Raw genomic sequence first — 16,435 nt, forward strand, 5'->3', positions numbered from 1 at the left:
CGTGGATCTTGTTCCAGTTCTACCTTCTTAACTTGCGTTGGCAGCTCTTGTGTTTATATTCTTTGAGTTTATTTCCTATTTGATGTCTGAACTGAATAGCTGGGAGCAGGCCTGGCTGGGGGACTGCAATGTGGTGGGAGGCTAAGTTGGAGGCCTTAGCTTCTGTGCAGCCTCTCGCTGTCAGTAGATACAGGTGATAGGAAAGGGTTTAACATTGATGCCAGGTTCCCTCTTCATCAAAGGTCAAGTCCAGGCCCTGGCAGTTCTTGGTTCATGCTTCTCTCAGCAGGCAGCTCCAGAAAGAAAGCTGGGGGCTATGAGGGCCTAGGCTGGAATATCACTACTCCCAACACAGGACAGATACACTACCTCAGCACCATTCTGTCACCTCTCCTTTCTTTTGAGAGAATACCTCTCCTCTGTTTCCCACTGAGTTTTTTTCCCCATCTACTTATCTTCCAAGCCAGGCAGCAAACTGGCACAGAGTTTGGAGAGACAACTGCAGCATCAGGAATATGATACTCCTGGTACCATGAGCTGCCATGTGTTACCAGCAGTTGTGGTTGATAAGGTCCCAGATGGAGCATGGAATTAGGCAGACAGAATCTGCTTGCTTCATCTGACCCTGTGTCTCCTGAGGGGCTGTCCTCCTTCCCTGTCCTGGGTCTCTTCTGCATTTCTGGGATTTCTGCTTTTGTTTTGAACAGACAGGGCTCCTCTCTGTTCTCCTCTCTGCTCCTCCACTACTGATTAGTAGTGTCTCTATCTTTGGCCTGACATAGGTTTCCCTTCTGCCTCTGCTTCCCTCAATCCTCTGCCCATCCTGTCACTCACTCCTCCAGGGGAGGCTCCAGGGCTGAACCACATTTACTGACCGGCACGTGGCAGTAGGTCACTGGGTTCTCTTATCTCTTTCTTGTTCCCTTGCTTGTACTGTTGATCTCCCAGCCCTCCTTCTGCAGATGCATTCAGAAGATAATCAAATTCTCCTTTGGGTTTGAAAAGTTTATGGCACATGGGGGAATCTCTAAGTGTTCGTATTTTTATCAGATAGATTGTTTTGACTTAAGGACAATAGAGGAAGTGGAAGTAGCAATAGCTAATCTCTTAGGAGTCCCTAGACACACCAAGACCAGGGAGCAGGGGTCTTGAGGAATATCAGCACTTCTCTTTTGAATGCTTAGGATGAACGAGTTTAGAAATGTAGTAGTCACAAAGCCACTCTAAACGCTTACCTACATCCCCAGCAGCCTCGTTTCCTTTTAGTTATTTCTAATGGTGGTATGGGGTGGTTAAGAGCATGGAGGGTAGAGTTGCAGTGCTGGGACTTGAGTCTTCCTTTTATCTCTAATGTGACCTGGGGCAAATCACTTTGACCTCTCTGTGCCTGTTTCCTCATCTGTAAAAACAGAGATGTTAATAAATAGGGTGATTATGTGATTCAAATGCAATAAAGAGAATATAAAGTTTGTGCACAACGCCAATGCATGTTCCCTATTATAATTGCTATTATCGTTGATCCTGTCCTTGCTACTGGCCTTCTAAGGTTGTGGGATACTGCCTATCTAAATTTTACCCTTTGTGCTGAGACCCGGACAGCGTAGAACTCAGCAGGCTAAGGAGATTGCTAATGAGGTCCCCTAAGATGGTCCTCCAGGAGTCTGGTCTCTGTAGAGAGACAGGGTGAGAAAAGCTCTAGCGGGAAGAGAAACAAGAGCTCTCAGAGGAAATTGGCATGCTTTCCCTCACCTCCCCCAGAGTTGGGTGTGCTTAAAACCCCTCCTTTTTTAATACTTGGCAGAAGCAAAGGGCAGCCCAGAGAAAAGTAGAAAGGTGTTTAGTTAAGGAAGTTTGGTTTGGTTCTGCCCTTTCTTTCCGGGGTCATGGTCTCTGAAGCCTCTTTCCTTAATACTCCTAGCCTTTTACTTCATCTGGCTGTGTCAATACAAGTCTAAAAATCTCTTTGAGATCCTTTCCAAGCTATTCAACCAAACCCATTCTGCAGTGACCTTTTACTGGCAGATGAAAAGCAGATGGCCTCCACCTGTTTTGCTCAGCTGGTGGCATCAAACAGTATGACGCTTCCTAAGAAGGGAGGTAGGGGACAGGGAGCCTTTCTTAGCGGGCTTTTCTGCCTTATTAGAGTAGGTCAGTCCCTTTTCCCCACCCTGTGTGACGGAGCAAGGGGTAGGCTTGGGGTGGAAGGATGGCATCCAGAGTGGAAAGTCTTTGCGTTGGTGGTACAGTGGTGAACATAGCTGCCTTCCAGAGTGGAAAGTCTTTCATTGCCACTCATATCGCATTGGTGGTATTCAAGTTGGAGAGGCCAGGGGGCAGGGGGCCCACAATGAGTGGGATCAGGAGCCTGTCCTCAGCTTGCTGGCTGCTCACAAACCTCACTTCTCACAGTGTTACCGGGACTTGGCTCTGGTGAGTCGTGACGGCATGAATATTGTCCTGAATAAAATCAACCAGATACTTATGGAGAAGTACTTGAAGTTGCAGGATACCTGCCGTACTCAGGTAAGGCCAGAAAGAAAAGAGAGATCCAGCTCAGAGACTTAACAGAATGGATCCTCTCCTAAGGGGAAGGGAAGGAGGAATCGGGGGTAACATACCACTACCTTTGTACACCTAAATTCTAATGTGATTGGATTAGCCCTTTTCTCAAATTCACAGAACTTTCTCTTCATCTGTCTTTTCCTCTCTCCTTTAGTTGGTGTGGTTGGTACGGGAACTAGTGAAGAGTGGGGTTCTGGGAGCCGATGGTGTTTGCATGACATTCATGAAGCAGATTGCCGGTGAGTTGGATGGCAAGAACGTAAAGAAGAAAGGAGAGCAGCCCAGAGCGTAAATCCAGGCAATGGAGAATGATTAAGTACCTGAGGGACTTGATTCCTGGATTGCTTAGACTCTTTCCTTTTGACCCAGGCATCTTCTGGCCACGTATGTTGCAGAAAGAAATTGAAAAATTACTGGGGGCCTTTTGAAGCAATAAGTCTTGCCTCCTTTTCCTTCCTGCCAAACTCGAGGCCTGGTATAAAATAGTTGACCTATTGTAACCAGTCCTCACTCTGGGGTTTCGTGGCATATTGGATCAGGAAGAATCTGGAAGGAATGGGGAGAGAAGTAAGGGCAAAATAATTGGTTCTCATCACACTGTACTTTCAGAAACCCAGGCATCTTCTCTGGCTCCATCTCAATGTTCTGAACACTTGGGGCCAGTTTGAGGGACGAACTGTGTCACAGAACAGACCCTGACATTTAGGTTTTGTTATCTTCTTGGCATCAGTGACATCTGTCTGAGCCACTGAATATCCAAGAGGCCTGCCCCTGCTACTTCTATCCCCAAAATTACATGTGTTTGTTTAAAAATGACCCTGCCTCTCTATCTCACCATTGCCCCTTGGTTCTTTGCTTCCTCTTCAGGATTTTGTACAACACTGATGCTCCTGTTGTGACGTGTATAAACCTTAATCTATGTGATGTGTGACTCTGTGAACATGGAATTTTTAAATTAGGACCTGGGGCAAGGCATAGCATTGTTGTACTGGCTGTTTTTATCCACTCTCCTGGTACTTTCTTCCCTGTTTGGCTTCTCCCAAATAGGGAGTCCCCACTTCTCATCCTAAGACTTTGGTCTGGCATTACTGAATGTTTAATTCAGCCCCAGGAAGTTTCATAGCAAGCACTCAAGACGGTGATACCTGGAAGCAAGAAACCCTTGGCCTGTCATGAGCCTGACACAGGATTTGGGACATCCAGTGGCTGGACCGCAGCTCTTGCTAGCCACCTGCACTTCTCAGGCCCTGTCTGAAATACCATCCTTTCTTTCCAAGCATGGACTTTTCATATCTCCTTCCCAGACATTCCCTTTCAGGGGTCAAAGTATTCCCATTCCAACCCCCTGTCTATGGAAAAGTAGCAGTTCTGGTTTCTGGAAAAATCCCAAACTTTCCCTTCCCTTCTCTCTGGAGTCAAAGGGGGAAACTTTAAAGTGTGACAGAACAGAAGACAGTCTTTCCAGCACTCAGAACATCAGTGATGGGATAACAGTTAGGGATGGACCAGTAGGATGGTGAAGAAGTGTACTGGATTAGCTGAGTCACTAATCAGAGCCATTCTGATTCTCTGTTTTCTCCCCCTTTGATCAGGTGGGGATGTTACGGCAAAAAATATCTGGTTGGCAGAGAGTGTTCTGGATATCCTGATGGAGCAGAGGTAGAGTCTATCGTGAAGGGTGGGGCAAGAGCCAGATATGGCCTCAGTGGGTGTGAGTGTGGGGAATGGGGATGCAAGGGTTGTGTGAGGACTGTTAGTGGCCCAAGAACACCTTAGGTTAGAGGGGATGAGGTGGGGGAGGGAGAGACCAGTGTATTTGTGGCAAGTGAAGGAATTAATGCCATGGTATGGCTCAGGGATGAAGGAGTGGGAAAGAAGGTCTTTGCTAAAATCTCTCGGAGCCCAGGAAAAACTCGTTTCATCTGATAAGGGTTTATTTTTGATCCAGACCTCCATGGAATGTTTATCTTTTGGGGGGAGGTGGGGGAGAATGAGCTCAGCAGAGTAGGGCCAGCCAGCCACCCAGGCCTGGCAGGTACCCCTTTTCTCCCTTCCAAGACTATCCATCCTACCCATGCCCCCCTTTTGTTGAAGTGGCACAGGCGGTGGTGGGAGTGAGGAGGCCACTGAGACCAGTGGTGCAGAAGGCATGAGGCTTTCCAGCTGATTCTTTCCCTTCCCCATCAAAGTAAAGGACCAGAAAATATGAGGGCTGTTCCATATATGAACTTGTTTGGGGGTGAGGCCTACCTCTGAGTCCTGTGGCCTCAGTCTTCCTGTTGCTTGATTTCAGAGTCTATTCTGGGAGAGGACACCAGAGTAGTCACGTGATTGAGAGGGCTGATAACCTCCATATTTCCGATGGTTTAGAAGAATGCACCTCCTCCCTTATTCACACTTGTGAAAGAGGTGGCTGTGTTCTGTGCTCTGCCGGAGCTTGCAAGCTGGGCCAGGTCTGCCGAGCAGTGCCACCTAGTGCCCTGGGCCTGGATGCGCAGCTGCAGGTGCGGCTGGCAGCACTTCTTCCGTCTTTGGTACCAGCACACAGCACATGAGATCCTAGTGGTTTCTTACCAGGTCTCTGCTTCTCTTAGGTCGCTGTACCTTCCTAACGCCCTGGGTCAGAGGGTTTCACTTTCATCTCTCTTTCTGTTCATTACCCCATCCCAGGATTCAGTTACATTCATCACTAGCAAATCTTTCTAAAAAGTGATTTTTCTCATTTTGTCCCTGGTGCCAGATACCTCCTGTTCCCATACCTTAAAGCAGAATTCCGCTCATTTGGGCAGTTAGAGTGCAGTCTTAGTGTACAGGTGTCAGATAACTGCCCTACCTTTTCTCCTGCCCTCCAAAAAACTCACATCCTTTGATGCAAGTGAGTCCCTAGAAGTTTAAAACTGTCCTCTTCCACACCTTCCCTGTCACTCCTTCCCAAGTGTTTCTAGGGCTATGGAATTAAAAGATAGCAGGTGTGGGAGGGAGACCCATCCCTGTGTCCTTGGCTGCTGCTTTCATTCTGTGAAAGGAAAAGGCCAGAGTCTCTTAATTAGGTGGCTTGAGCACTTTTCCGGAATCAGGATGTTGCCTGGTTGGATTAATTAAACTCCCTGTCTTCTTCCTCTGGTTCCCTGCCTTCCAGCAGGGGTGCCAAAGCCCTTAAAAACTACTTGCTTGGGGGAGACAGCTCCCCAGTTTTGGTGCTTTGAGCCAGCATTGGAGTCTTTGTAATCTCCCCACTGTGTCTTAACACCCCTTTTCAAGCAGCAGGGAACGCACAACTCTTTCATTTCCCCCTTTCCTCAGGGAACATCTAAAACTCCCGGGAAAATAGGTTTGCTATCCAAAATCTCGTTCTTCTTTTCAGGTTATGATTTAAGGCAGGTGACTCATTGACTGGGAGTGTGGGATCAGTGACTAGAGAGCAAGCCAGGGGAAGGTTTGTGACATGGTGGGCTGCTAATGACAAGCTGACACTGTGTGTTCTGAAATCTCCAGGGTCCTGAAAGGGTCTTGGTAATCCCCAGAGGTCCTTGGGCCACACTTTACGAACCACTGACTGAGGGACACTTCCAAACCTTTTTCTTTGTAGTCTGAGCCAGGCAGAAGCTCTGGCTTATCTCTGTCCCTTGTACCTCGACAGTGCTTGGCACACGATAGGCACTCAGTTAATGTTTGAGTGACGGAGTCAACAAACAAAATTATTTTACTGGAAGCTGAGTTCTTACGTGGTAGAGAGATTGCTTTTATTTAGCACTTAACCTTTATCGGGCACTTGGTAGAGTGGGAGGAAGTTGTCCCTACCTTAGCCAGTTAATAGTCCAAGATAGTTAACGACAGCAGGAGTGGCCAATTAAGGAACCAAAAACTTACTCCCAGTGTTAGTCATCAAACATCTGTGAGGCACTGGAGCCAAGTGTGGGGGTGAATTGGGAGGGTCTAGACGGAGTACAGGTGCCAGTGTCTTCCCTCCCTGCAGGGAATGGGTATTGAAGAGCAGCATCCTCATTGCCATGGCTGTTTACACATACCTCCGCCTCATCGTGGACCACCATGGGACCGCCCAGCTGCAGGCCCTGCGGCAGAAGGAGGTGGACTTCTGCATCTCACTGCTTCGGGAGCGGGTGAGGACAAAAACAGTGTGGGGAAGTGAAACCCAGGATGGGACACCTCTTTCTGTTCTGTGTGGTGACCTGGGGTCAGAGGTGTTGTGTTGGAGAGATGGAGGTGGTTCACGGTCGGTTGTTTTTTCATCACTCTAAGACAGATGAGGATAGAAGGGTGGAGAAATTAGTGTGGAGTAGCCCTGGTTCCTAGAATGCTGCCGGTTACGCTGGCATCCGAGGGATTTTCCTGGTCAGCTTCATGAACACTGTTGCACAGCACACCACAGACAGAAGCTGTCTTGTGTTCCCACTGTTATGTTGTCTCCCCCACCTACCCACCTGGGTAATTGCCAGGATCACGTGGGATTGAGAATTGTCCACTGTCAGATCTCCCAAGGGAGACAGATGCTAGAGTTAAGCTGTCTAATGCAGTGGCCGCTAGCCACATGTGGCAATATAAATTAAAATGAATTGAAATTAGGGCCTTCCCTGGCGGTCCAGTGGTTAAGACTCTGTTCTCCCACTGCAGGGGGCGTGGTTCAATCCCTGGTCAGGGAACTAAGATCCCGCGTGCCGCACAGCGTGGCCTAAAAAAATAATTGAAATTAGATAAAAATTTTAAATTCAGTTCCTTAGTTGAATTAGCCACATTTCAAGTGCTCATGAGCCGTCTGTGGCTAATGGGTATCCTTCTGGACAGCACAGATAGAAATCATTTCCATTACCATGGAATGTTCTGTTGGACCAAGCAAGTTCTGGGGTAAGATGTCTGGGGTTCAACTTGCCAGCCCTAGCCTTTTTGAGTCTTAGTATCCCTTGACCTGGAGTGAAACAATTCTCGGAGGACAGGGCAACGGATTAATGTGAAAACCAGCAGGGCTTCCGCAGTTTCCAGTAACCTCTCATCCTTGATATCAGTCCCCCACTTCAGCTGTCTTCCCCTGAACAGCTTGGAGCCAACCCTTGGTTCCAGAAAAAATCGTATAACCCCTTCGACCCTCTTTCCTCCCCTGCCTAGAACATGTTGTTCCTTCCTCCCTGCAACAGGTAAACAATCCATGTTTCTATTCTCTTTCCTGTTTCCTGCCGTCCCCCCCATCTAGTTCATGGAATGTTTGATGATTGGTCGAGACCTCGTAAGACTACTTCAGAATGTTGCCAGGATACCAGAATTTGAACTGCTTTGGAAAGATATTATCCATAACCCTCAGGCCTTGAGTCCTCAGTTCACAGGTAAGCAAGGGTTGGGGCAGCCTGTCCTTGAGAGGTGGTGTCAAGAGGGCAGAGGTTGGTGGATAGGAGAGCGTTGGCAGTCAGATTGAGGAAGCTTGGGACTGGGCAGTCTCTGCCAAGCACAGCTGGGTGTAGGAACGGCAGGGCACACAGGCAGTTCAGGTGCTTCCCTCCCAGACAGCCCCTACTCGGCAGGCTCCAGCTGTCATTTAAGAGAAAGTGAGACAGAGAGCTGTGATCCTCCTCCTCCTGTCCCGGCAGCTCTTTGGCTCAAGAGGGGAGCTGATGACCGGTTTCCAGCTTCACTGAGTCTGTCAGGGGTGTCAGAGGTCAGCTTGTGAGACTGAGTCAGCAGAGGGGCTGGAATTTGTCCTGTAAGCGAAGGCTTCTCCCCAGGAGCACTCATGCCTCTGAATTCCAAGGATCCAGCTTGGCCAAAATCCTCTTTGGGGGAGGAAAAGAGTCTCTGTGTGCCTCTGCCAGCAAGGCCCTTTACATTTCCCTTCCCCTTCCCAGGGTCCTCATGGTCTAAACAGTGACTGTGCAGCTTCGCCCACCCCGCGTCCAGCACGCACGTGTGTGCGCGTACATGTGCACACGTAACATTAGTGCAGTAGTCAGGAAAGGAGAAGAAAGCCCTGGTTTTACCTCATGTTGTGCTGCTCTTATATTGAACATGTATTGAGTTGTTTTGAGCGCCTGCTGTGTGCTAGGCTCATGTATGTTAACTCATTTAATCCTCAGGACACCCCTGTAAGATAGATATTTTACTTTCCATGTTTACAGGTAAAGAAAATGAGGTTCAAGGAGATTAAGTAATTTGCCCAAGGCCACACAGCTAGTAAGTGTCAGAGGCAGGATTTGGATCCAGGTCTGTCTGACTCCAGAGCTCGTGCTTATGCCACAACCCACATTGATCCCAGGACCCAGTGATGGGACGGTCAGGAGCAGGAAGAGAGGCTAGGGCTCCCCGTATTTTCCCCTAACTTTCCCACATGTTGCCACCTGGAGTGAAGTGAGTAGGGGGCTCTGGACGGCCAGTAGAAGAAAAGAATGAATATATCTTGGTCCTGGGGATGGTGGTTGGTTGGAGCAGATCATTCAGGTGCTGGTTAGAACCCCAACTTATACCTGTGCTCGACCTCTTGGTCATGTCTTAGAATTTCCCCATGAGCAAGACCACTGGCCATCAGTACCTGGCTCAGGTTGCCCACCTGCTTTCTATTCCTTCTGGTCCTCAGCCTTCTCTTTTCTCTTCCCTTGCACCCTTGGTTCAGGTATCCTACAGCTTCTTCAGTCAAGAACATCTCGAAAATTCCTAGCATGTCGTTTAACCCCAGACATGGAGACTAAGCTCCTCTTCATGACATCCCGGGTAAGCTAACCTACTGCAGCAGGAAGAGAAGCTGCAGGTGCTGGCCTAGGCTTCTTCCTTCAGCCCGTAGATGTCTTACGCTTGGTTACTGCCGGGTGGAGGGGTGGTCAAGTGTGTGATTGGGCATGGAGCTAAGAACTGGGGATACAGTGTTGAGCAAGGCTTACAATTCCAGTTCTTGTGAAGCTTTCGGTTTACCTACAGCAGTTATTAAACCAATACTTGTATACAAATAATGTAATTTACAAGTGTGAAATGTGCTATGAATGGGTAGAGTGAGAGGCTCATTCTGGGAAATTAAACTCACGGTTCCTCTGGGTGAACCATGACCTCTCAGGAAGAGAGCTACGGCCTTTTGGTTTCCAAACATGGCTGAATTATGGCAGCATTGCTTGAGGAGCATGTTAAAAATACATCTTCCTGGGCTTCCCTGGTGGCGCAGTGGTTGAGAGTCTGCCTGCCGATGCAGGGGACACGGGTTCGTGCCCCGGTCCGGGAAGATCCCACATGCTGCGGAGCGGCTGGGCCCGTGAGCCATGGCCGCTGAGCCTGCGCGTCCGGAGCCTGTGCTCCGCAACAGGAGAGGCCACAGCATTGAGAGGCCCGTGTACTGCAAAAAAAAAAAAAAAAAAATACACCTTCCTGGGTCTTACTCTCCCAGAGAATCTACTTGTGGAATCTGTATTTGTAACAGACTTTCCAGGCAGCAATCCCTCTGCAGCCAGTCTGGTGTTAGGGAACCACTGCTCTAGCCAACTTACGGTTTCCCAAGTCATACAGGAGAACTGTCTAGATCTGGGCTGTCGCATGTGGTAGCCACTAGCCACGTGTTGCAATTTAAATTAGTTAAAATTAAATATAATTTAAAATTCAATACCTCAGTTGGAGTAGCTACATTTTAAGCGCTCAGTAGCCACCATCTAGAAAGTTGTATTGCAGAAAGTTCTATTGGACGGTGTTGGTTTAGTGTTTTTTTGCTTTTTTTTTTAACCTTTCTGCTCTCTATTTTGGTTGAATTGGGAATAGAAGAGGAAATCTAGATCTTTCCCCTTAGGGTTGCTATTTGTATCCACTTAGAGTCTGTTTAGGGGAAGGACTTGATGAAAGGTTTGGAGAGTCTGTATGCTTTGGATAATGATCCTGTTAGGTCATTCAGCCTCAGGAAGCTTTCAGTCAGTGCTGCGGAGACAACATTTTTTTTTTTAAATCAAGGAAGATTTAAATCAGGATGTCTTCCCAAAGGCAGGGAGACTTGAGAGACAATACGAATTAATGAATAAGTTGTGGGAAGAAATTGAGGTCTAGGTCAAGCCTAGAGTTGAATGGTGCTCATTTCCCTCTGTCCAGAGACCCCACCCTCCCTTCCCAGCTTTCTTTCTAACGTCCTCTTCCCCCAGGTGCGGTTTGGTCAACAAAAGCGATACCAGGATTGGTTCCAGCGCCAGTACCTGTCAACCCCAGACAGTCAGTCTCTGCGCTGTGACCTCATTCGCTACATCTGTGGGGTTGTCCACCCTTCTAATGAAGTGCTGAGTTCAGATATCTTGCCCCGGTGGGCCATCATTGGCTGGCTTCTGACTACATGCACGGTGAGGGGCTGGGCATGGGGTGGAGGCTGCTGGGTGGTGAAGGGCCCCTCTTTCCCTTGTGTCTCACACTTCCATGCTTCTTCCTGACCCTCTGGGCCACCCGACCGCTAAGGACCCTTCTTTCGCTCTCTTCTTCCTGAGTGTCTCAGCCTTTGCCCCGCCTCCCTTAGTGTCTCTAGAAGCTTACTTACACTTTTTATTTCCCATGTGGGTTTAGGGTTGAACAGGTTCGTCTATACCTTTACTGCCAATCTCCAAGCCTGGGTTTCGGAGGCATCCCTGTCTTTCCTATCAGCTTCCAGAAGCCACATGTGATTATTCCTCTGAATTGTTCCTGACTCAGATTCAGGTCTTGTGTTCCTTAGACCCTCACTTCCATGCCTTTTGGCATCAGCTCTGGATACTTCCCTTCTCCAAACATAGTGAATCCGCAGTGGAGCCATTTCCTTCCCAGCGTTTCCTCCCTGTGCCCGGGGTGGGAAACTTGTTCTCTGGCATCTAGCTGCCCTCTGACCTCTTCTGACAGAGTTCCCCCTCCCCCGTCTGACTGGGTCCTTGGAATGTGCTGATTCAGATATAACAACAAGCTATGCCTAAGGGTCTTTCCTTCAGGAATGTGCCTGGGGAGCTCAGCACAGGCAGCTGCGGGGCTAGTCTGAGTGTCTCAGCTCAGGGGTGATCAGGGGACCGCCCCGCTAGGCCCAGCTGTTCTCCCTGTGGGATCAAGGATGTGTTCTACTGAATGCGTGAGAACCCAGGCCATTGGTTGGTGAGACCACAGGGTACTCACACTCATATACAGATTTGGGTGCCTTCAACCCTGCGGGGGGTTCTACCCTGTCTCACTAGAAACTGTATTTCATGGATGGAGCAGTCATGTGGGCCCTGGAATCTGCCTTGAGCTTCTGAAGGAAAGGGAGCTGGTTGATGAAACTAGCCCTCTTTTTTCTTCTTTTTTTTCCAGTCAAACGTCGCTGCCTCTAATGCCAAGCTGGCTTTGTTTTACGACTGGCTGTTCTTTAGCCCAGACAAGGATAGCATTATGAACATAGGTATGTGACCAAGACCAGGCAGCAGCACTCCCCATCCCCCAAGCCCTGCTGCCTTGTCTCAGTGATAGCGGCCATAAATCTGAGGGCAGCGTGGTGTGGAGGCAGCTTATCTGGGAGCAGTTCCGTTGTTCCTCATCACTGCTCCCTTGACCTAAAAGGAAAATTGCTTTGATGAGGCTAAGCGATCATTCCACCCCCTTCACCCCATAGCCTTAGGCTTGGGCTTGAGTGGGGAGGGCCCAGGCAGAGGAAGAGGCTGTGCTAGCTCCTGCTTCTCTTCTCCTACTACCTCCCTCCTCCAAGCTGAATGCTGGGGACAAGAAGGGAGACGAGGGCTATGAGCTGTTTTGGGGGTTGTCTGCTTTTGGGTCTGCTCAGCAGGACGAGGGGGGCGGGGATAGACATAGCTTTCTCTGGAGCCATTCATACATATTGATACCTCATTTTATGGAGGTGGAAATAGACTGTCTGATGTGGGGGGACCCTTTAATTCCACATTCTCCAGAGCCAGCCATCCTGGTCATGCATCACTCTATGAAGCCCCACCCAGCCATCACTGCCACACTCCTGGACTTCATGTGCCGTGTAAGTGCCATAGGCCTTTTTTTCTCCCCATGCTGCCTGAGCAGAGTTAAGTGTGTGTCCCTTCTAACCTTGTAGGTCAGTGCATAGGTCTTCCCAGTGCCCCTTGACTGTGGGAGCAGAAGTGGGTCATGGCCATGGGTCCTATCTCCCAAGTTAGTGAATGCTTCTTTTCCTCATTCCCACTGTCTCCAGTTGAATCTTTCCATGTCTCCACTGGGTTTCTCAGCTTCAAGGATGATGACTCAAGGTAAAATCTGGTCTCCTTGAGGAGCAGCTAGGTTGAGTAAGAGTTTCCCATTTTAGCAGCACAGGACAATCAGGAACATTCCAGTCCTTTCTGCAGCCATACTTCCCAGTGTCTCCTGATTAAAACCAAAGCAGCTTTTTAGATCTAGTTCAGCAGAACACTCTGGATGGAAAGTCCTGTGCTCATTCGCTCCTCCTCTTCTTCCCTTCCAGATCATTCCCAACTTCTATCCACCATTGGAGGGCCATGTGCGGCAGGGTGTCTTTTCCTCACTCAATCACATTGTGGAGAAACGGGTCCTGGCGTAAGGACTTTATGTGTCTGTGGGGCAGGGAAATGGGTTGTTGTCTCATTTTTCACTAGGTCGGGCACATCCAGATGCTGCTGTACCACTGCTGACCCTTTCCCTCAAGAGGTATAAAAAGTACTGGCTCCACCGCAGACTGCTAGGCATATGTCCTCTTGACTCTTAGAGGAATTTCTCTCTTGCAGAGGGCACCAAATGCCTTCCCTGTGCCCTGGTGACCCTTCCTAAGGATCTGAGTATGGCCCAATTGTCCCAGTTGGGCTTAAACCTATTTGCTTAACTCCATGTTGCGTTAGAAGTGAGGCGCTCTGATATTGACCTTCATTCATGTTCCCCATTAGGCATTTGGCTCCCCTATTTGACAACCCTAAATTGGATAAGGAGCTGCGGGCCATGCTGAGGGAGAAGTTTCCTGAGTTCTGCAGTTCTCCCAGCCCACCTGTGGAAGGTACAGACCCATCCATTCCATCACCTGTTTCAAAAGAGGGATGGAGACATCCAGGGTGCTCAGACTAGAGCCCTTGTTTAGGATGTCATCCCTGTGTAGTGCTCTACCCTGTGACACTGTCCCATTCAATTTTTCTTTCCCTAGTTTTTTCTTTTATTCATTTTTGTGTCATCTTCCTTGGTTCTCCCTCTCCATCTAATCTTATCTGCTTTTCACTAAGTTCTCTTGCTCTCTTAACTCCAAGTTTTTTCTCTTACTAACCTCTCCTCAGTAGGTAGAAGGGCTTCATGGAATGTGTGTTTATCTCACTTAAGCTTTGCCCATCTCTTCTTTCTTCTCAGCCCCAGGTCCTGGCCTCTGATGAGAGGCTGTCATATTGGGTCTCAAATCTTGCTTCCAGTTCCAGACACACATGCACACGCACACACACGCACACACGCGCACACACACACACACGCACACACACACACACACCCCCTTCCTTTTCTGTTTTGGGGTAAGGGCTTAAGCCAAGCAGAGCTTCCCAACTTAGTTTTAAATTAAAGAGCACTTGGGACTGTACCTGGTCTTATCTACTCGCTGATCCTCAGCTGAGCATAGAGGAGGCAGGTTCTGTGCTGCTCTCATTCCTAGCAAAATCCCCACCAAAAGCCCTGGAGGGTTAAGGACAAGATGCCTGTCCTTCCAGAATTCATATTCCATTTAGGTCCTGAACTCCTTTTCCTCCCACTTGTCCTTTAGTCTCCCTTTCCCAGGAGCATGGGACAGAGGAGGCCATCAAATAATGCCTTGTCTTTCTTTACTCCCAAGTCAAAATTGAGGAGCCAGTTTCCATGGAGATGGACAACCACATGTCAGACAAGGATGAGAGTTGCTATGACAACGCAGAGGCAGCCTTTAGTGATGATGAGGAGGATCTCAACAGCAAAGGTGAGGCTGGCAGCAGAGGTAGTTCAGGCTTGTGTCAATCCCGAGAGGACTGGTTGGCAGGAGCAGCCTCTCTGCAGTCTCTCTGTCATCTTTGCCTCTGAGTTAGTTTTGTTAACAGAATTCCTGGATGAGACTCCAAGGTGCAGAACCCTGCACTTGGCACTGAAGCAGGAGGGTAAAGAGGAGAAGTGGTCCCTGCCCTCTCTTGCTTCCTGAGGCTAGAACACGCACACACTCAGGGAAGTGCTTCAGGCACTCACAGCTCTGAGTGAACGGTGCACACGAGGCGCATGTCAGGAGGGCCAGACTGTTCAGGGGGCTGTCTCTGCTTCTCGTGTCTGGGCCAAGTGAATTCTTTCCTAAATCACTCTCTTCAGGAAAGAAGAGAGAGTTTCGCTTCCACCCAATCAAGGAGACAGTGGTGGAAGAGCCAGTCGATATCACCCCTTACCTTGACCAGCTGGATGAGTCCCTGAGGGACAAAGTGCTCCAGCTTCAGAAGGGGAGGTGGGTGCCCGCCCTGCTCTCAAACTCCGGAGGTCCAGCCCTGGGCTTCTACCTGGAGCTTAGTGGGGTGGCAGAGTGGTGGGTTTGGAGGGGATGTGGTGGGGGTGTGTGGAGAGGTGGTTGAAGCTGCATGGGAGATGCCTTCTGCAGTTTGGGTTGGAGGGTGTGGGCTGGGAGGGGGCAGCCATGTTCCCCAGCATCCCAGGCTCTCACTCCAAGGTTCTGAGTAGAGGAGCCTCTGAGACCTGAAGCGCAGGACTATGGGGATTTCCCGTGTCTTTGGCCTCTGCCCAGAGAGCAGCAGATTCTGCCCTGAGGCCTCCTCAGCCACAGCCTGATTCCCACAGAGCTCCTTTGTTTTCTCTGTGCACGGGAGTGTGCTTGAGCACGCTGTTCTGGGTGTGTGTCCTGCCCTCTGCTATCATTTACGTCCCTGAGATTTCCTCTCCCTTCTGCACTGCAGTGATACAGAGGCCCAGTGTGAGGTCATGCAGGAAATCGTGGACCAGGTCCTGGAGGTGAGGAGGAACCCACCCCCTAAGGGAGGAAGCAGCCCAGCCTGCCCAGCTTAAAGCCCCGCAGGCATCTGACTGCCTCCTTCCCCTACTCTAGATGGGTCCCCCTCGGATGGGGGAGGGGCCGGCTGATCCTGGAGGGAGAAGCCGATGAGTTCAGAGGCTCTGGGTAGTGGGGGCAGTGAGGCTTGGGCCTGGGTGGTGATAGTCCCTCCTTGTCTTACCACCCAGGAAGACTTTGACTCGGAGCAGCTGTCTGTCCTCGCTTCCTGCCTACAGGAGCTCTTCAAGGGCCACTTTCGAGGGGAGGTGCTGCCCGAGGAGATCACTGAGGAGTAAGGCTCATCTTTCCTGACTACTCCCCCACCCCACCCCCACCCCTCGGCCTCAGGGAGCTAGAAGGATGACCCAAGTCCTAGAGGCACCTTGCTGAGGACTTGGGAAAAATCATCTCTTCACTTGTTTTTATTCTCACACATACTGATTCATTTAAACGAGGATTTATTTTTTGCCTGCCAAACAGCGAGCGTACTGGGGCAGTGCCCTAGCACCCCTCCTGTGCGTCCTGCTCCTGCTGCTGCACCCAGCAGCCCCAGCCTTTGCTGCTTCAGGTGGGATTGGACCCTTGCCTGGAACCGCCCTGAAGGGCAAGAATCTCACTTGCAATGACAACAACTAGATTTTGGCTCAGTGTTAGGAACCTGATTTCTCTGTAAGCAAGCCTCCGGGGCAGTGGGAAGTTTAACGTTGGTTAGGAAAGGAGCAGGCTGGCATCTAGCCTCAAGCTGGTTGTCCATAATATCTGCCTGCAAGCCACCCTTCCTCCCCTCACATGGACTCTCATATATCACCCTTCTCTTGTAGGTCCCTGGAGGAATCTGTGGGGAAGCCTCTCTACCTAATATTTAGGTAAGCCTCTCTACCTCATGTTTAGGTCCAGCTGTAGGAGATGCTGCTCTGCCATCCATCCTCCCTATCAGCA

General features: G+C 49.6%; 1 protein-coding gene across 1 annotated transcript in view; it reads left to right on the top strand.

Annotated features, from left to right (window-relative positions):
* Positions 1-16,435, top strand: part of INTS3 (integrator complex subunit 3) — a 39,100-nt gene that overhangs the window by 14,323 nt on the left and 8,342 nt on the right. Inside the window, exons 4-19 of the mRNA XM_067727854.1 lie at positions 2,410-2,523; positions 2,717-2,801; positions 4,155-4,221; positions 6,539-6,683; positions 7,769-7,898; positions 9,176-9,273; positions 10,671-10,862; positions 11,827-11,914; positions 12,420-12,499; positions 12,959-13,050; positions 13,395-13,501; positions 14,312-14,431; positions 14,809-14,938; positions 15,402-15,456; positions 15,685-15,788; positions 16,318-16,362. Coding sequence (XP_067583955.1) covers positions 2,410-2,523; positions 2,717-2,801; positions 4,155-4,221; positions 6,539-6,683; positions 7,769-7,898; positions 9,176-9,273; positions 10,671-10,862; positions 11,827-11,914; positions 12,420-12,499; positions 12,959-13,050; positions 13,395-13,501; positions 14,312-14,431; positions 14,809-14,938; positions 15,402-15,456; positions 15,685-15,788; positions 16,318-16,362 — 1,652 coding nt within the window. The remainder of the gene's footprint in view (positions 1-2,409; positions 2,524-2,716; positions 2,802-4,154; positions 4,222-6,538; positions 6,684-7,768; positions 7,899-9,175; positions 9,274-10,670; positions 10,863-11,826; positions 11,915-12,419; positions 12,500-12,958; positions 13,051-13,394; positions 13,502-14,311; positions 14,432-14,808; positions 14,939-15,401; positions 15,457-15,684; positions 15,789-16,317; positions 16,363-16,435) is intronic.

Source organism: Pseudorca crassidens, chromosome 2, assembly GCF_039906515.1.
Source record: "Pseudorca crassidens isolate mPseCra1 chromosome 2, mPseCra1.hap1, whole genome shotgun sequence".
Taxonomy (NCBI): domain Eukaryota; kingdom Metazoa; phylum Chordata; class Mammalia; order Artiodactyla; family Delphinidae; genus Pseudorca; species Pseudorca crassidens.